The following is a 21,260-nucleotide window of genomic DNA, read 5'->3' as shown; positions in this document are numbered from 1 at the left end:
TGCAAGTTTACCGGGAGGTGTTGTGGTGCGGTTAATGGTTGGGAAATTTCAAACTTTCTTCTAATGGCTTATTTAAGGGAAACTTAAAAGGATTTGGAAGAAATAATTTCTCAATGAATTATTCTCTGTGTGAATTTGGATGTCTTTTCGTGTGTTTTTATTATCGTTTCAATGGAACCTCCTTCACATACATATGAAATAATGGCGAATTAGAGCAGTAAAGTTGTTGGTGAAGGGAAGTGTATAAAATTAAAAATACAAAAATGTAGAAATTGTAGACGGTTTTCTTAAATGTTTTTTAGAGTATGAAAGTGGTTTTTCTGTTTGTTATCTACCGTCACTCTCTTCTGGAAATTCCCCCACAAATTGTTTGTATTAAAAGTCAAAAAATGTAGGCAATATTTTGTTATTATAATTAGGTCAGCTTCGAAAACGGAACAGAATTTTGAAAAGCACAAATTATTTGCCAAGCGGAGTGATTGTATGTTTTAATTCGATATTTGAACCTCATAGCATTCAGACTAAGCTTAAGTCATGTGTGAAAATAAAGAATATCACTCAACTGCAAGTAGTACTACCCTAAAAACTAGAAATTTGATATGAGAATCAAGGTTTGAAAGTAAGTTTGATATATGAAGGTGGTTTTGAAAATGTGTTGTAGGTGTGCGAAAGGCACTAAATAACACTATATTTGGTACAATTTTAATTTGGGAGTGCAGATAGTGCTTGAAATTTGAAATTTGGTAATAGGGTCGCTGCACATGTGTAGCCCGAACATAATGTACTGAAGGGTACTAAATATGGTATTGAACGGAGGGATTGGGCTGGAATCCTCAAATTAGATATTGAGGTCTCTGTTGGCATCTGGAATTGAGATATGGATGTGGTTTTGGAAATGTTTACTTTAATGGTATGAAAGGTACTAAAAAGTACAAAATTTGGTAAGTGGTAAAGGAATAGAGCTTAAGTCCTGAAATCTGTGTTTAAGATATGGAAGTGGTTTTGAAAAGGTGTACTATTGGTATTAGGTACAATTTGGTATTGGGTAAACAGCTAGTGTTTGCAGTGTGAAATTCTGTATAAGGGTAACTGTTCATGTGTTGCCTTGACATAAGGAAGTGGTTTTGGAAGTGTGTACTATAATTGTACGAAATGTACTATAATGGTACGAAACGTAACATCCCTAAATATTCGTCGTAGACTCTATAATGTATATACAGGGTGACACCATAATTATACCCTCCACCTTGGAAAGGAGGGTATATTAACTTTGTCATTCCGTTTATAACATCTTTAAATATTCGTCGTAGACCCCATAAAGTATATATATTCATAATCAGCATAAAATTCTAAGTCGAATTAACGATGTCCGTCTGTCTGTCCGTCTGTCTGTTGAAATCACGATACAGCCCACATTATTTGACGTAGATCACCAAAATTTAGCAGAGCAATTGGTATTGTGTCTAGGATGGTTGGTATTGAAAATGAGATATATCGGTCCACGTTCTGGTATAGTCCCCATATAACGGTACCTCCTGATATTCGGTATTTTGATTATTTTTGCCACATTTTTTCACGGATTTGTCTGAAAATTGGTATTTGTTGGTCATAATGGGTTCCACCTCCGGTGGCGAAACATTGCATGTATGGGTCCATGATTTGGTATAGCCCCCATATAATGGTACCTCCTGATATTCGGTATTTTCATTATTTTTGCCACATTTTTTCACGGATTTGTCTGAAAATTGGTATTTGTAGGTCATAATGGGTTCCAGCTCCGGTGGCGAAACATTGTATGTATAGGTCCACGTTTTGGTATAGTCCCCATATAACGGTACCTCCTAATATTCGGTATTTTGACGATTTTTGACACATTTTTTCACGAATTTCTCTGAAAATTTGGTAGTTGTAAATCATAATGGGTCCCAGTTCGTGTTGCAAGTCATTGTAATTATAGGTCCACGTTTTGGTATAGCCCCCATATAACGGTACCTCCCGATATTCGGTAATTTGATGATTCTTGCCACATTTTTTTCACGTACTTGTCTGAAAATTTGTATTTGTAGGTCATAATGGGTTCTAGCTCCGTTGGCGAAACCTTGCATGTGTAGGTCCACGATTTGGTATAGCCCCCATATAACGGTACCTCCCGATATTCGGCATTTTAATGGTTCTTGCCACATTTCATCTAATGTTTCCTTTACCCTAAGGTGGAGGGTATTTAAAGTTTGGCCCGGCCGAACTTAATGTTTTTATTATTTGTTATTATATTTTTTAAATTTTATTGAATGAAAGCAAAAAATGTCGGAAATAGCATCAAATTTTAGAATAAGTTTATATTTGTTCGAATTGGTCACCTTTGGCACGAATTATGGTCTTCAAACGGCCAATGAAACCGTTACACGCTGCCCGAATGTTGCCCTGCAGCAATTTGGCCCATTCCCGGTGAAGCGCTTGCTTGAGGTTATCGACACTTTGGTATTTTTTAGTGCGAACCTTGCCTTCCAAAATACTCCAGACGCAATAGTCCAACTGATTGGTATCCGGAGACTTTGGTGGCCATTGTGCACCGGAAATGAACCGAGGTATCTCATTTCGTAACTATTATGGGATGGCGCGTGCTGAGTGCGAAGTTGCTGAGTCCTGTTGGAATGTCCAAGCTCTGCGGCCAAAATGTTTGTGTGCCCAAGGCTGTATTAACCCTCCAGAATATTTTCGCGAAAATATTCGGCGTTTATTTTGATGGCCCGGTCGATTATACGAGCGGAGAGCGACCATCGGCTGTTATGGCGGCCCACACCATCACCTTGGTCGGCCACCTTGAGTTGTAGTGGCCAGCCAAAGGTGCACATTTTCAGCTGACCTCTTTGGCAGGTAAATACGATCATTTTGTATGTTTACAGACTGCGAATAGACAACTAATGTTTTCTCATCGGAGAAAACTAAATTCGGCAGATCACCACTTTCGGCCAAGCGAAACAACTCTTTAGCTCTTTTGAGTCTACTTTCTTTCTATTGCGGTGTAAGTTCTTGCACTTTTTGGAACTTCAATGGCTTTACCCCGGACTCATTTTTCAATATTTGCCGAATGGAATATTGCGATATATTCAGCTCACGAGCCATTATTCAGCCACTGCGACGCGGGTTTTGATCAAGTCGCTTCTTTACTTTTCGAATCATTTCTGCTGATGTTGCTTTTTTTCTTCCGTCCACTAATGAGCTGTCACTGGAATATTTTTAACAGCTGCCGGAGGAGTGGCTTAGAAATGATATCAGTCTGAAGTTGGTTGCAGTTTTTTCATCTCAACCTGTAGATCCAATCGTGTGGTACAGCCCCCAAAAAGGGTATGCTTAAACAAGTAGTCAAATTCTATGGGGAATAATTTGTTTTACAACTTTTAAAAAAGTAGATTCAAAACATGAGTCTATCCTGCAACTTATTTTTAGGTATTTTGTCGACCTTAGACTTATTTTCCTGTCAGCCGAAGTAGTTACAGTTTCTCTTAAGCTGGTTGACTCATATAAAATTAAGTTATAGCATTGCAGGGGCTGCAGGAGATGTATTAAGAAAATAAATATCCAAAGCACACAGATGGCTTGACCGCGGTATAAGTCCGTAGAATTTCATAAATAGCTTCTTCGCACTAGAAGAAAACCCAATGTTTTCTTTGACCCAGAAAAAATATGCGAATTTCAACATAGGTTGTGCATGTGTTTTGCTTTTTAAGCAATAATTTTACATGACTACATACAGATAAGAATATTGACGTTATAGACATTTCCTGCCTTTATTATTATCCTCATGTATTTACATATCTACATATATGCGAAATGCAATAAGTAGCAGTTTGTTTAAATCGTTATGGCCAATTTCGTTAATCTTTCATAGTTACTGACTCGAACGCAGTTTTCTGCCAGATTTTCCTACCATCTTCGCCATATATGTAGGATATCGCTGCTAGATAGAAAGCGCTCACTTAAGCGGAAGAACAAACCACACAAAAGTACACCGTTTTCAGTTTCAATCTAATTAACTTATGGCAGTCATTTGGTTAAATGTTTCTTTAATATTCTACCGTTTTACAAATTACCATTACCAATCCAAACACACAGAGATATACTTATGTACACTCACATATGTGTTTATTATATAACTACATACTTACGCATTTACTTACTTACCTGTAATTTTATTTTCTCTTTTATGCTGTTGCTCCTTTATCTCCTGCTTCTTGTTCTTCTACTTCGTATTATGGTCAACTTCATTGTCCTTGCCTTGCTGGGGTTTAATGCCAATGGATTCGTGTGTGTGTGTGTGTGCACGCGTTTGGGTACCACATGTGTAGGTGTACGTTATGAACAGGGCGGTGTTGGCACCGGCTTCAAACATGTCGAAACCAATGCCCAAGGTGAGAAGCGTCTCTTCCAAGTAAAGGGTAAACGTAATGTACGTGTGCGTCAAGTTAATTTGTCCGTATCGTCGATGAACAAGGGCGATTGCTTCATATTGGATGCTGGTAATCAGATTTATGTGTATGTGGGTGCCCAGGCCAAGCGTGTGGAAAAATTGAAGGCTATTAGTGCCGCAAATCAGATAAGAGATCAAGATCATAATGGCAGAGCTAGAGTGGAAATTATTGGTAAGTAGTGTGTTAAATACTGTGGACTATTAGCACGACAGATCCACCGGCAAACAGGTGGCGTTGTGATGAGGAGTATGGGACGAAGATGTGTTAATGAACTATTCTGTCTCTCTCTCTCCCTTTCCCTTACGGGATACAGATGAACACAGTACTGATGCCGATAAGCAGAACTTCTTCGACGTTTTGGGCTCTGGCTCTCCCAATCAAGTACCCGAAGAATCGGTTGCCGAAGAAGATGGCGCTTTTGAGACCACCGATGCCAACTCGGTTACTTTGTACAAGGTCAGCGATGCCAGTGGCAAATTGAAAATCGACACCATTGCTCAGAAACCCTTGCGCCAAGAAATGTTGCAATCTGCTGATTGCTTCATTTTGGATACCGGTTCGGGTATTTACGTCTGGGTTGGTCGTGGTGCTTCACCCAAAGAGAAGAGCGATTCCATGGCCAAGGCCCAAGAGTTCTTACGCACCAAAAAATACCCAGCCTGGACTCAGATTCACCGTGTGGTCGAAGGAGCCGAATCGGCACCATTCAAACAATACTTTGCCACCTGGCGAGATGTTGGCATGTCCCATACTCGTTTGATTCGTTCCGCCTTGGGATATGACACCGATGAGTCTGGCTTCGAAGTGGATGATGTTGATTCGGTATTGAAGAACTTGAAGGAACGTGGTGGTCGTGCTATTGGTTTTATGCCCGATAGTGGTGAACAAGATTTGACAGAATTGACACAATACGTCACCAAACCCGATGACTCTGAAGTCATTCTCAATCATATCGAGTATGAAGAAAAAATGCCACTCTTGGGATTTGCCGCCTATGTTATACCCTACAAGTATGAGGCTAAGAATGGCGAAACTGGTACTTTGATTTACGTTTGGGAGGGCATGAAGGCCAGTGAAATGGCCAAACAACGCGCCTTTGAAGATGCCATGAACATGGCAATGGAGCAGAATGGTATTTTGGTACGTTGCGTACAAAATCATGAACCCAGACACTTCATCAAAATGTTCAAGGGCAAGTTGTTGACCATGGTCAATGGTATGCCCACGGGACCTCAACTGTTCCATATTCGTGGTGCCGATGACACAAGTGTACATGCCTTTGAAGTTGATGCCGATTCTGCATCATTGGTCTCCACAGATGTGTTTGCTCTGGTGCGCAATAATGGCAGTAACAAAGTCTACATTTGGTTGGGTTTGGTAAGTTTCAGGTATATTAAAGGGTAAAATCAGGTAAATTTCAATACGTATATTTTTTGTTAGGTTGCCTCTGAGTTTGAAAAGGCCATGGCTGCTGAACGTTTCGGCCACTATTGGCCCGATGCTGAAACTGAAGTTATTGAAGAAGGCGCCGAACCAGATGATTTCTGGGACGACTTAAATGGTGAGGGTCAGTATGATCGTAGCTTGTCGGAGAAGGTTGCTCCCATATTGGAACCCCGTCTGTTCCATTGCCATTTGGTGCGCAATCGCATAAAGGTCGAAGAAGTCAATCACTTCGAACAGGCTGACTTGGACATGGATGATGTTATGCTCATTGATGCTGGTGATGAAATTTATATGTGGGTTGGCAGTGGTGCCACAGCCAAAGAAAATAACCACATTTTGGATATGGCCAAGGTAGGCGGAAATCTCAACACTTTCCCATGTAAATTTTCAATTCTCATTTTTTAATACCCTCAGAAATATATTAAATCGGAACCCACTGATCGTACCATCGACACTGTCAGTGTTATTCGCATCGCCCAGGATCACGAGCCACGTGTCTTCAAGCGTATGTTCCCCAGCTGGGAAGATGGTTTCTGGCAGGTTAGTAATCGAAAATTCCAACCATTGTTCATATTGAATGGAGCTTTTAAATTGTAATATTCATTTCATTAATACATATTTTTTGTTGTATTTTAAGATTTGACATAAATCTCATTAATTTTTAATTGCATGTTATTCATTAAAGAACGTTTTTCATATCATTGTTTATACTAATAAAAAATCCGTTTTTTTCATATAATTGTGTATACTAATTTAAATAACACTTAAATTTAATTAATAGCTGTTTTGAGTTAGTAGAGCATTATTTTCAGTTAACTAATTATTTTAATATAGTAATTAATTAGTAAACATTATTAAACAATTTTGTTTATAGGCATGAAATATCAAACAAATATGGATAAGGTGATACTGTCAGTCAATGAATTTTACAGTAGGTGAATTTTTTTTGTAATGCTAATCTAGCTGGAGCGGTATAATTATATTGAAGATTATCAAATTTTTAAATTTTTTTTCTTCTAATCAATGCCCAGAAAATTTACTCTCGGAATATAAACAACGTTTTTTTGATCCCGTTTGTAACACCCCGAAACAAACTTTTTAGACCCTACAAAATAAATACAAATTTATAGCCTGTTCACAGAACTTTTGTGTAAGGCAGACAAACAATTGCTACCCAGACAATCAAGTTTTTATTTTAGTTCATTTACTTTTTTCGTCTGGGAAAAAAGCTCTTTTTACTTATTGCCCTTCTGTCAAAAATTTGTTTATGTTTCCAAAAAGAAAATTTGTTTATATTTTTTAAAAATGATTGCCTCCGTTGGTTTTGGACTTTCCATTTTAAATAAAAGTATGAATAGGGGTGACGGAAATATCAATCTTTTTCGTCAATTCGCGATGCCACAAACGTATTGGAACTTCCAGAAGAAAGGTAAGTGTTTGGATGGATCCAGGACAGCGGATGAAATGGACCATAACTTTTGTTGTTTGTTTCAGATTTCAACAGCGCTGGTGTACCAGGAGTTGTAGGATGCATAGACGGCTCCCATGTTCGAATAAAGTCCCCTGGGCAACAACAACAGCATTTATATTATAACCGTAAAGGTTACTACAGCATAAATGTAATGGTGGTAAGTTTTTTTCAAAGCTATGTAATGAAAATATGCTATTAATTTGTATTATTCATTACAGATATGCGATCATAATATGGTAATAAATTACGTAGATGCTAGACATCCAGGTGCAAATCACGATGCATTTGTGTGGGACCAGAGCGATGCACATGATCATTTTAAAAATAATTTTATTCGAGGCAAGAGGAATACATGGCTGTTAGGTATTTATAATTGCCTTTTTTAATACACACATACACCAAAATATATTCTTTCCTAAAATTCACTTGAAGGGGACTCTGGATACAAACTTCAGCCCTATATGATGACGCCATACCGGAATCCTTCAAATGCCACCGAAAGGAACTACAACAAGAAACATTCAAAAACTCGAAATGTTGTAGAACGGTGTTTTGGTGTTCTAAAGAATAGGTTTAGGTGCATCATAGGATCGAGAGGGTTGCATTACAGTCCCGCCAAAGCAACACAAATTATAAACACGTGTTGTGCTTTGCACAACATATGTATATTTTATAAGAACAATTTGTTACCAAGTGATGCTATGTTCCAAAATGAAAATGAAGATTTAGGTATTTTTTCCTCTGGCGATGAAACGGCAGCTATTACAATTAGAGACGAAGTAGCTTTAAATCTGTTAAATTAAATAGTTAAAAATAATTAAATAAATAAACATAAATAATAAAAATGTAATTAAGCTCTTTTTTATTAAAATTAAATTAATAGGGAAACAATAAAATTGATTAGTTGATTAAAAAATGTCTTAACACAATTATTTTCATTCAGTTTTTAAAAATGTTAACATTTCTTGCAAGACATGTTGAATGCCTTGGAGAGAATTGGCCAGCGAGTTGAGTGTTTTTGTTTGCACCTTCAGCTCTTCTACCAAAGCATTATTCTGCTCCAATTGTAATTTTAAAAGTTTTATTTCCGCCCCTTGTTCTTTTTCTGCGATCTTTCGTTTCTGTTGGTTTTTGCAAAGGTTTGCTTTCGGCATAACTTTGATAGGGGTTGATGTCGCTTGTGCTGTATTTGAATATTGGTCTGAAGTTGTGGGAGTAACAACAGCAACGATAGTTGAAGGTCTGGGTGGCGTAAGTTCCAAAACAAGAGGCTCTTTCCTATTTGTACCGAAGGTTATTCCATCAGGTGATGCGGCTTTTGATAGCTGGCATATCCTATCGATATCCCTTTCGATATCTGTCAACGAATTTTGATAGGAAGGTCCTCCGCCTGTGCCTTTCATTTGCTTTATATTTTCAGTTATTTTGGCCTTCGTTCTACATTTCATATCTGCCCATATCTAAAACCTAAGCGTTTTAAATACTGTTGTAAAACAAATGGCTGTTAGTGTACCCTTTTCCAATCAGATCCACTTCGCATTGGAGGTCCAACCGAATTTATTTTTTGTGCCACAACATCCCATTTGGATTCAATTTCGACTTTCGACTTCCCAAATATCGGGCTTGAAGTTGCTAGCTCTGGGAATTCGTCAATAGATTCCACCAAGATCCGAAACTGACCAGGAGTTGTTTTTTTAATTCTAAAAGATTGAAATTTCCTTATAAATTAATGTTTATAATGTAATAACTTGGAAATACTTACATTTTTTTAGTATAAATATCCATTTTACACCCAATATCTTCAATTTTTAAAACTTTTGTGAATAGACGATTGGTATTTTTTGATTGCCTACTTTGACATTTCGTTTTGTTTGTGTTGGAGTTTGGTGAACCAAAAATTGCCTATTGAAAAAAGCTCTTTTTGTTTACTTACATACAAAAACCAAAAATTCTAATCGTCTGCCATTTGCCGAGCAATTGGAAGAAAAATAAGTTTGCTGAACAGGCTATTAATTCTATATCGATTTGGCATTTACCGTCCGTCTGTCAGACGGAATTCACTCTTGCTTTCAAACGAAATGAAAAAATTTTTATGTTTTTTGTCTCGAATCGCTCTGCTTTGCAGAATTTTTGTGCTAACCAGAGCTGAAATAACGGAAAGCATTCCTGTAAGTAAATTAACATAAATCGGGTATACCTTATTTTTTCATTCCACGCGAATAAGAGCAAGTAGTCTACACTCGTTTTCAAGTGAATGTAAAAGCAGCTCAAAGTCGAGCAAATTTTACTCATGCTAAGTACTCTTTAAGTTTTTGTCATACAGGTCTATGAGTTACATATAGAATTATTTCGTGCTCGTGTGGGTAAATTTTTTGACATAGCTCCCACATTTTGGTAATTTGAGTTCCTAGTAAGAAACAAGTAAAAAAGTTGTGGGCCGAACTTTGAACCATTTGGAACGAATTTGGCAATTAAAATAAAAACCGTTAAAATCTTAAAACTATCGAATGTAGCCGTTATTTGAGGGTCTATACGACGACGTGGACCTGCCATAAGACATTAAAATATTCCAATGAGAAACTTGAAGAAAAGAATTCGGTGACTAATGTAGCTAAACTCATAAAAATATCGAATATCGGGAGGTACCGTCATAGGCTTTATTATCCATTACGAACTTCAAATACCAAATTTGAAACAATTCCGTCGAAAAATGTCGCTACAATCATCAAAATACCGAATATCGGGAGGTACTGTTATATGGAGGCTATACGAAGACGTTTACCTGCACAGAGAATTTTCTGTCAAAGGCTGTAATATCCATTACGAACTTCAAATACCAAATTTGAAACAATTCCGGTGACTAATGTCGCTAAAATCACGAAAATATCGAAAATAGCGTGAAACGTTGAAAAAAACGTGAACCTATATGGCCCATTTTCAATAGCTAAAGTCCTGCAGACGTAATATACATTTGAGTAAAATTTTATCAACCTACTTCATTTCGTTCAAAAGCTAGGGTGATTTCCACAGACGGACTGACATCGCTAAATCGACATAGATTTTGATCAAGAATATATATACATTGTGGGGTCTAAAGTTTATATTTCGAGGTGTTACAAACGGAATGACAAACTTAATATACCCTCCATACTCTATCCCTCCATATCAATATAGGTTCACTTTACCCTCGTCTGAAGGTATCCCCTGATTAAAGCTATTTCCGGGGTCTTGGTCACAATACAATTGATTTCGCCGTCCTTTTGAAACCAAATGTTGCCAATATCCTCCTCTTCCATTTTTGTGAACATGTCATGTTCCAATAACGTAACGGCTATTCCTTGTCAATTTTCGAAGAAAAATGGGCAAATTGGGTTTCTGGACCGAAATACGCACCATACAGTCACCCGTTTTGGGTGCATTGCCTTTTTAATGTTTCTGTGTCGGTGCGGGGTTTCTGTGCCCCAAATGGGACAATTTTGATTTTCTCTTCGTCTAAAATCCCTACGCAATTTTCGCAAACATGACCATGCTTTTCAAAGTAATGTCCCAATATTTTTCAGCATCATTTTAGTGTATACATAACCATTTTCGTTCAGCGGAATGATAAACCAAATTATCTTTCGAACCGTTGAATGGAAACCGTTGACCAATATGGAAAATGTTTTGACACCGGTTGTAGTACAAATAACAAATTCTGCACAAATATACTAAATAATGTGGCTTTAATTTTAAAAATATCTGGAGGTTCTGTTATATGGAGGATACATGCACTGTTCTGCCACCGGCGGTGGAACCTAACAGAACTACAAATTGGGACTATATAAAAATGTGGAACTATACATACAATGTTTCACCACCGAAGCCAGAACCCACTATGACCTACAAATACAAGTGTTAAGACAAATCCGTGGAAAAATGTGGCAAGAATCATCAACATACCCAATATCGGGAGGTTCCGTTATTTGAGGGATATACGACAACGTGGACCGAAATACTTACAATATAAATTGTTCTGCCCAATTTTGAAGCTCTTCGTCAAATAATTTGGGCTGTATCGTGATTTCAACAGACAGACGGACATTGTTAAATCAACTTAGAATTTTAAGCTGATTATGTATATTTATTTTTTATGGGGTCTGCAAATCTACCTCAATTGGTTTTTATGCAAACGACATGGCTAGGTGAAACGACATGCTAATTCAATTTATACTTTACTGGCCCGGTCCGGGTTCCCGGCCCGTACTATTAATCATTAATGCGTGTTTTTAAAGCCTAATAAATCACAGATCTGACTTATGCAAGCGGCACAATTTTGATTATAAGTAATGACTCCAATTTTGATTATAAGTATTGACTCCCTGACTAAATAGAAATTAATTTTTGTGTTAAATACCTATGTGATAAATAACATCTATAATAGCTCCATGTGAAAATTCAGCTCAATTTTTGGTATTGTAAAAAGCTTAACATTTCCATTCAAATGAGCTATAGTTTGTAATTTGTATTTCCAACGTTTAAAATCCCGTACTACGTGGTATTTAGTTATTTAGTAATGGTGCGATGGAGATCCAATAAAGTCCACATTTTTCATCATAGTATAATTCAATGACGATTAAACAAATGTTCGGTCCCGCGTTACTTTCTAATTTCGTATTTTTTCATGTTTCTGTCACAATTTCCGACTGAATGAGTCTTCCCAACCAATATTCTCTTCTCAAATTCAATAGAATGCCAAATTTTCTTTTCTGACCACACATTGCACAGTGGTCGAGGTCGTATGGGAACAGCGGCCAAAAATACTTTCAGTGCAGATATCAATATGATTCTTTGGTTATGGTACCTTAATGGGATAAAAATAAAAAATGTGACAAAATGGATATGGTCGATGCATGTTTTGGCATGGTCCCCTTACAACGCACCTCCCGAATAGGGGTTATTTGCCCAATTTTTGTCACATTTCTGCACTAGATTGTTCTGTTATTTGACATTTTACGTTCTAAGGAGATAAAAAATAATCTTACTGAAAATTATTAGGAACAGCCCGCCATCAGGTAGAGTCAAGGTACCTCCAAAAATAGAGGTATTTTTTATACAAATCAATTCCAAATTTGATTATTTTTTCTAAACAAAATAGACAATTTTTTTTGAAAACAAAATAAACAATTCAATATAAAATTAAATCAAAGTTACCAATGAATATTTATAAATTTCAGTGTTATTCAAGTAAATCAAATGCAGATTTTAGTAATATAGATTTTTTATTGATTGGTAACGTTCGCTGTCCCGTTATAAAAGGGTCGGAGCTCAGAAGAAGACGGTTAATAAGGTCTGTGTTTGTTGAAACACGATAATTTTTCGGGTATGATTTAGTCGAAACTTTTTTATATCTTTGTTTCTAGACTCCATGGCCACCTCATATAATTCTCCAATCGATACAATGACAAATTTATAATGTCGGGTGCATGTATTAAAATTGTATTAGCTGCGGGTGGAAGATAGTGCCATGGATATCTATTTGTTAACTCTTTAGGCGTTTCTATTTGTTAACTCTTTAGCCATTTCCAGTGCAGAGGCCTTAAATGCAGGACAATGCAGGCAACATTATTAAACACCCCTCAATTATATCCTTATCAATCCCAAACAACAAAAACACTAGGACCATAGAACTGAGAAAATTGGAGCGAAGTCACTTCAGTATATTGGGCATAACATACAAATCTGACAAAATCTGAAAGTTAAATTAGCACTTCTAGAATCTTAGGACCATTACTAATGGCGTAAAAAAAATCACATTGGAGGATTCAGGGGGGAAAACAATTAAAACTTTAACTGAAATCCAATTTCATTTTCAAAATTAATCTTAAAGGCCACTCAGAACACTCACATCGTCTATATTATACCCAACTACTAAACACACAAATTACTGCACTAAAAATAAGTCAATACCTTGCTTTTCAATAATAATGCCAAGATTTGTCATTTTAAAATGTATTTAATTTTGTAATACAGATCTATTTTTACTCCACTTTTTCACCGATCCCACTGAAAAAAACAACTTACTACATTTTCTCTTTTTTGATGCTATTTTCGAAGTGTCCCGTTAGAATGAAGCCAATATTATTATGTTTTCTAAAAAGTTTAACCTCTTAAGAGTTAATGTGTACACATTTGACAATAAATATCTGATTTTCATTTTTTGAATTTTGGCCAATGGCAGCGACCACTGTGCATTGGTTGGGAAAGTGAACTTGGGGGTATGCTAATGTGGGGACTATACTTAAATAAATCCCTAGGTGGATAATTATCTGTAAGAAGGTTTTCTACCCCAGGGTTTTTTACCCCATGTAGTCTCTAGACTAAGATGGGCCCTTTTCCGAAAAATAAAACATTTATGAGAAGAGGTTTTCTTCCCTCTTAGAAACAAAGATGTCAAAATGGAAGAAGTGGCCAAGACCCCGAAAATACCTTAAATCATATGATGGTGATACCAAAAAGTGATAATTTTTTGTAAGGATGGTTTCTTCTCAAAATTATCAACATAAGCCAAAATTAGTACGAAAAATACGGTTAAAATGTAGTTGTTCCGTTATCGGGAGTTATGACCCATATCATGACCTTCTAAAGCGATTAAAAGTATCTTAAATGTTTAGGAAGAATTTCTGGAAGGTATTCGCTCTACTATTTTGCGTCCTTTATAGTCGGTATTTCACTGATTGCAGTCCCAATGTATTTTGCATTTTGAGTTCTCATTGGACGAATTATTGTCATATGAAAGAAGCAGGTCCACTTTTTGAAATGAACCGCATAACGCTTTTTCGGTAATTTCAATCTTCCAGCTGAAGGTTCTGTAATTTTATACATGAAAGATCGTCATATCGTATTGCGCACTCATTAAATTTTTAATATTATTCATTCAGAATTGAAAACAATAAGAAATGTACACTTCAATATAGAAAAAAGAAAGAATTGGAAAAAGAATCTTCAACTAGTTCGCTGATTTTTTACGGCAAATTTTAAAAGGTCCTTACGAAGTTTGTCGGTAGAATGTACTATTATTTTGAAATTCGATTTCATTGGAAAATTGTAGATTTTTCCCGATTTTGAATTTTCATATCTTTTTCTCTTCTGAAATGATTTTATTTGTATTACCCAATAAATATATAAATAACAGTTTTATCCGTTGTCGCGCGTTCCTCAGCCCTTAAATAAATACTTAGGGTTAGATGGAAAGCCAACAGTATCTCGTGAAATAATTCTCAAACCGATATCTTTATTATTTTGGCAAATATGAGGATTTTAGATAAATCGAAATAATGGGCGTAAAAGTAGACGTGGTCAATATTTTTTTCTTTAAAAACCTAACTCGGGGTATGACGAATGTTTGTACAAAAAATTATTCAAATCGGTCCACCCGTTCTCAACTGATTCCGTTACCAACGAACAACAATTATTTATATATTTATATATATATATATATATATATATATATATATATATATATATATATATATATATATATTGATGAGATTTTGATTTGCAACAGTATTTTCTAAAAGGCTAACACAAATAGAATTTGACCTTAAATAATTCTAATATCTCATCTTCTGCCAATCATAATCTTAATTAAATGTTCGTTTGTCATTTCTATACCTGAGTAGTTCATTGATATTGATATCATGAAAATATTACTAAATATAAATATTACTAAATATTACTTACTGTTGTTTTAATTTTATGTTTATTGATATCTACATTGTTTCGTATATCCTTACATGTATATATAAACAATGTATGTATGTATTATTATTTATAACATTGACAAAACTGCCATTCAAGACAGCAATGTAATACTCATACAATAGACAAATAATTGGATCATTAAAAATGCAAGTAACAAATACATAATAATAAGGTAAGTTAATAGCTTATTTCATTTACGAAAGGATATGTTTGCACGAAATTTGAAATCACTAAAATAGATACAACACCTCTGTGTATTTAATTTTAAACGAAACAATATCAGAGTAATTGATGACCTCATTAAGAAATATGTAGAAACTGTGTAATAGCTCGTACATACAAATTGTTTACTGTGATATTGTGGATCTATATTAAATTTCCATATAATGCAGCCGTATATGCATTCGATATGAAAATTGAATATACAGGGTGAGATGAAAAAATTGCAACCAACTTCAGACTGCTGTCATTTCGCAGTGGCTGAAAAATGATTCATGATCTGAACATATCGCAATATTCCATATATTGAAAAATGAGCTCGGGGTAAAGCCGTTGCAATTCCAAAAAGTGCAAGAAAGTGATGGTCGCTCTCCGCTCGTATTAATCGACATGGAATCAGAATAAAAGACGCAAACATTTTACAGACCTTGGACATTCCAACAGGACTCAGCACCATCGCACCCACCCAAGAATGGTTACAAAATGAGGCTCCTCGCTTCATTTCCAGCGCACAATGGCCACCAAAATCTCCGGATATCAATCCGTTAGACTATTGCGTCTAGAGTATTTTGGAAAGCAAGGTTGGCACTAAAAAGTACCAACGTGTCAAGCAAGTTTTTCGCCGAGACTGGGCCAAAATACAGCAGAGCAACATTCGGACAGCGTGTGACGGTTTCATTGGCAGTTTGAAGACCATAATTCGTGCCAAATGTGGCCAATTCGAACAAATCTAAACATATTCTAATATTTGATGCTATTTCCTACACCTTTTGTTTTCATTCAATAAAACTTAAAAAAAGTCTACAAATTATGGCGTTTGACATTGTTGCGGTTTTTTTATCTCACCCTGTATATCCCCATTGGTTCCTCTTTATCGAAAATCCATGCTTTGGAAAACATTTATCGCCCACCCTTTTATAATAGCACTATTTATCTGTTTTGACCAAGGTGTAGGCTACTAAAGCTACCATAACGTGTCCTTTTGTATTACCTTTAATTCCCAATCGATCAATCACTCCATTACAAATTCCCATTAAATGTATGAATATGTAATTTATGTATACATCATGATTTCTAAATATTATACCTTAATAACGCCGTCATCTCTCCTCCATTCACAGGGTGTACCATCATATGAGGAGGCTCGCAAACAAATCTTGGAAAACAACGAACGTCTGGATGAAAATGATCTTTAAAAGAGCAAACAAAACTAAAGCCAAAGTCCTGTTTTACACATTAATGCCTCGTGTGTGGCCAAAACAAAACAAAAAAAAAAAAAAAAAAAAAAAAAAATACTATTTCATTTATATGAACAACAACAATTTATTTAAACATTTACTCAACTCTTGAATTTATACTAGTTTTCACTGCATGCATACATTTCTTTTCAATTTTATTTAATATTTAAGGCAATTTTTATTGATTTTCGTTCATTATGACTGTCGTCGTAATACTCTCATTAATAATTTACCAAAAAAAAAAAAAAAAGAAAAACAATTTAAGGAAATAGTGCTCTATTTCTCATAATATTTTTAACAATTAAAATTTACTATTTTAACAATATTTTCTATTTTGAACAAAAAAGATTTTGTTGGATTTTTTAATATAACTTTAAGTTAACAATAAAAACTAATTTGTTGTACACAAATCAAAAGTTATTTTATTTTTATATCTTTGGTCTCTTTCAGTGTCACTATCCGATTCCCATCTAGAGTCTCCATACGCATTCAAAAAAGGTGCATAACATTAATTCCCAATAAAAAAATTTCCAATTCAGTATTTTAAGAATTTTAGCTTCATTTTTCCACGGGATCATCTCAAACTTGGTATTTGAAATTCAAAATATTCCTCGAACAGTGTCACAATCGTGGCAAAAATGGCCAAAACCATGTGACTCATACCATAAATTTATTGATGAAAATTTGGGTCCGATTGTCATCAAATTACACACATCACTTTTATTAACCCAAGGTCTGTTGTGGAGATAGAATATTGCGGTACACTCCTTCTGGTACCTCTCCCACAAAGGTTCAACATTTTGAATATCCATGAAGAGCTTCAAAACGCGCAATTAACATCCGATTCCGTTCAGCTTGGTACATCTCAATATTTCCATCAACAAAAGATCTGCTATAAAGATAGTAGAGATCGGACCATTTCTTCTGGACCACATAGGGTTGAAGATTTTGAAAAATAAATCGCTCAAAGAAAACGAAATATGCATCCAAATCTCTTCAAATTTCACATATATAAATTTTTTTGCAAACACACGATCTGTTGTGAAGATAATATATATCTGCGAACCGCTTCTGGAACCTCACCCAAAAAGGGTCACAATTTTCATTACTTTTACTTATACTGAATACCTTGAGGTACCGTCATATGGGGACTATAGAGAAAGGTTGATCCAAATAGACAAAATACAGGTTACCGGGAAGTAACGTTGTATGGGGGCTATACGAAACTTCTCGCCATAATATGACAATAATAAGTACCAACATTTATCCTCTTTTCCCAACTCCTTTTATTTTTGGCCATCTTTTATTTGAACTCGCGACATAGTGCGCCGCCTTCTCTGGCAGATAATTAGCTAAAGAGGTCCACGTTTTCGTATAACCTTCATATAACTTTAGATATAAGGTATATTGATGAATTGGGACATACTTTTGATCGGAATTGTTTCAAGTTTGGTTTGGATTTCATAATGAATATGAATAAATGCTGAAAAATAAATGCCGGAATTATTTCTAAATTGGAATTTAAAGTTCGTAATGGGTACTACTTCTCATGAAAAAAAATGTCCTATACAGATCCACGCCTTTGTATGAGTTGCCAACTAGTTTCCATATTGAAATTAGTTGGCAACTCAAGCACAATTTATACAAAAGTGTAAGCCTCAAAGTATGCTACAAAATTAAAGTATTACTTATGTGACATTAGGAAAACTAAAAAACACACCTATCTTTATCTATAAAAGAGGAAAATGTTTGTTTGTTTACATGTATACTGTAAAATCGCCTGAAACTAACATAGGCTATATACATTTTTGAAATTCCACTTGGACGTAGAGATATAGCATCAGAATCGGAGTTACCTCCCAAAAATTTAGATTTTGTATGCACATATCTATTGATCGATTACAGATACAGTCTCCAAATTTGGAATGCGTAACGGAATTTGGAACAAAAATAAATTTGTCAAATTATATTGAAATCGGTTCAGATTTGGATATACCTCCCATATATATTTTCGGCCGATTTCGTTCATTTGATGCCCCAAACACGACATGAATGTTCGATTCCAATGAGATTTGGAATGTTTAAAGGGATTTGATCCGAAAATAAATTTATCAAATTATATTGAAATCGGTTCAGATTTGGATATAGCTCCCATATACATTTTCGCCCGATTTCATGTATGTGGTGCACCAAACACGATATGTATGTCCAATTTAAATGAAATTTTAAAATAAGTAACGAAATCGGGAGCAAAAATGAATTTGTCTAATTATATTGAAATCGGTTCAGATTTGGATATACCTCCCATATATATTTTCGGCCGATTTCGTTCATTTGATGCCCCAAACACGACATGATTGTTCGATTCCAATGAGATTTGGAATGTTTAAAGGGATTTGATCCGAAAATAAATTTATCAAATTATATTGAAATCGGTTCAGATTTGGATATAGCTCCCATATATATTTTCGGCCGATTTCATGTATTTGATGCACCAAACACCCTATGTATCTCTAATTTCAATGTAATTTGGAATGTGTAGCGGAAATTAAAACGATTATACATTTATCAAATTATATTGAAATCGGTTCAGATTTGGATATAGCTCCCATATATATCTTCAACCGATTTCGTTTATTTGATGCACCAAACACGATATGTATGTTCGATGACATTGAAATTGGAATGTGTGACGGGATTTTGATTAGAAAATAAATTAGTCAAATTATATTAAAATCGATTCAGATTTGGAGGTAGCTCTCATATATATATTCGACGGATTTCATGCATTTTATGCACCATACACGATATGTATGTTCGATTCCAAAGAAATTTAGAATATGTGACGGGATTTTGATTAGAAAATAAATTAGTCAAGTTATATTAAAATCGGTTCAGATTTGGATATAGCTCACATATATATTTTCCGCCGATTTCACATATTTGATTCACAAAACACGATATGTATTTCCGATTCCAATGAAATTCGCCATGAGTGACTAAATTGGCTACAAAAATAAATTTGACGAATTATATTCAAATTTGCTCCGATTTGATTATAGCTCCCATATATATTCTCGGCCGATTTCACATATTTCATGCACCCAAAGCGAGAGAGACGAAATCTGGCACCAGAAAAAAATTGCCAAATTAAATTGAAATCGGTTGAGGTTTGGGTATAGCTAACATATATATTTCGGCCGACTTCATACATGTTATGTACGAAACACGATATATATGACTGATTCCAATGAAATTCAGAATATCTGGCGGAATTTGGTTACAATAATAAATGTGATAAATTAATTGGAAATTAGTTAAGATTTGGATATAGCTCCCATATATATATTCTCGGCCGATTTCACATATATGAAATATGAAATATGAAAGTTGTGGCGGAATTTGGTGTAAAAGTAAATTTTTTAAAATTATATTTACATCGGATCAGATTGAGATATGATTTTAATAAGAACCATTGACCCACAACGCCTTAGGCTAACACTAAAAAACAACACAATAGTTAATTTGAAGTACGCTTATTACGGGGAAGTATGTTGCTACCTCGAATTCACTAATTGCAATAGAAATGTCACTCAACTTAAAAAAATTACAGTTTCCTGCACGCTTGGTATTTGCTATGAAAAAAAAAATAATCCGAAGGACAAACCCTTCGTGTATGCATGTCATGTAACTGCTTTTCTATTGTTTTTGTTTATTAACGCATTAAAGTAGTGCAATATATTTTTTTTTTAATTTTCTAAATTTGTTTTTTTATCCAACATATATTCGTAAATAAAATGTTGAACGCATATAAAATCAAAAGGGGTAGCGAAGCGCACCGGGTTCAGCTAGTAAAACCTAAAATAAATCAGTTTATTGCAAACCATTTATGTTGCTAGTGGCTATTCATGAAACTATTTACTTAGACGTTTTGCTTTCAAATGCATTTCGGCGGAGTCGATCATATAAAACTAAAACTTTTGGTGGATTAAATCAAATATAGGTAAAGATTTTATTCAATATTTTTAAACTATTAATTAACAACAATAGGACTTTAAACGTGCGGAGTGAATTTTATCTTGTTTAACAGATTTTTACAACCGTTCTTCCTCTCCCTTTGGTTGATTTAAATTTTACAACATCTTTATTATTGAAATCGAAAACCTAGTTGTTTAATTACTTTTTAAATTGAGTAATTAAATATTAGGCATTTTTAAGAGTTTATATATATCAAAGAAAGGGTTTTCAGAGCTTTGTTATTCGATTTTCGCAACAAGTACAAACTATTGTAGCAGAAAATGTTCCATATTGTTCCATGGAACCTCGCAGTATATTATATTTCCATATTTTAAACAAATTTTTCTAATTGAAATTGTTTTAAATTTGGTATAGTAAATCGCAACAGAAGACAACAAATGCTTCATGTGTTCGTATAGCCCCAACATAAGGGTACTGCGTGCTTTACGGCATTTTGAAAACTTTTACTGCATTCTCTCTTACACACTGGAATTTGCAGTAGGGAACTTTTCGAATAACTTCCGTATATATTGTCCGGATGATACCACACTTTGCTCATTTGAGTGGCCCAAGAAGGAATCTTATTTACATATGGATGTCATATATATATTTTCGCCATATTTTATTTCTGCGTTATATACGACAAAACAGAATATTTTG

The 21,260-nt window shown here is 34.9% G+C and overlaps 2 protein-coding genes and 1 long non-coding RNA gene across 5 annotated transcripts in view; 2 read left to right on the top strand and 1 right to left on the bottom strand.

Moving 5' to 3' along the window:
- Positions 1–16,860, top strand: part of LOC101894545 (gelsolin) — an 82,896-nt gene extending 66,036 nt beyond the window's left edge. For all 3 annotated transcript variants that reach the window (XM_059126933.1, XM_059126934.1, XM_059126935.1), the window contains 5 exons: positions 4,347–4,640; positions 4,783–5,846; positions 5,910–6,266; positions 6,330–6,455; positions 16,467–16,860. In XM_059126933.1, coding sequence (XP_058982916.1) covers positions 4,347–4,640; positions 4,783–5,846; positions 5,910–6,266; positions 6,330–6,455; positions 16,467–16,541 — 1,916 coding nt within the window. In that variant the 3' untranslated portion in view covers positions 16,542–16,860. The remainder of the gene's footprint in view (positions 1–4,346; positions 4,641–4,782; positions 5,847–5,909; positions 6,267–6,329; positions 6,456–16,466) is intronic.
- LOC131804298 (uncharacterized) lies at positions 6,479–8,167 on the top strand. Its single transcript, XR_009343061.1, has 3 exons — positions 6,479–7,543; positions 7,605–7,749; positions 7,819–8,167. It is a non-coding gene; the product is annotated as an uncharacterized LOC131804298 (long non-coding RNA).
- On the bottom strand, positions 8,248–9,406 carry LOC131804297 (uncharacterized). Its single transcript, XM_059126936.1, has 3 exons — positions 9,149–9,406; positions 8,900–9,086; positions 8,248–8,846 (listed from the first exon to the last, which is right to left on the bottom strand). Exons 1-3 carry the CDS (start codon positions 9,169–9,171, stop codon positions 8,322–8,324), a joined length of 735 nt encoding a protein of 244 aa, XP_058982919.1. The 5' UTR covers positions 9,172–9,406; the 3' UTR covers positions 8,248–8,321.
- Positions 16,861–21,260: the final 4,400 nt, after the last annotated feature.

The sequence above is a fragment of the Musca domestica genome, unplaced genomic scaffold (assembly GCF_030504385.1).
Source record: "Musca domestica strain aabys unplaced genomic scaffold, Musca_domestica.polishedcontigs.V.1.1 4, whole genome shotgun sequence".
Classification (NCBI taxonomy): Eukaryota; Metazoa; Arthropoda; class Insecta; order Diptera; family Muscidae; genus Musca; species Musca domestica.
Note: the sequence above shows the minus strand (reverse complement) of the source record. Positions and strands in the feature narration are given on the sequence as shown.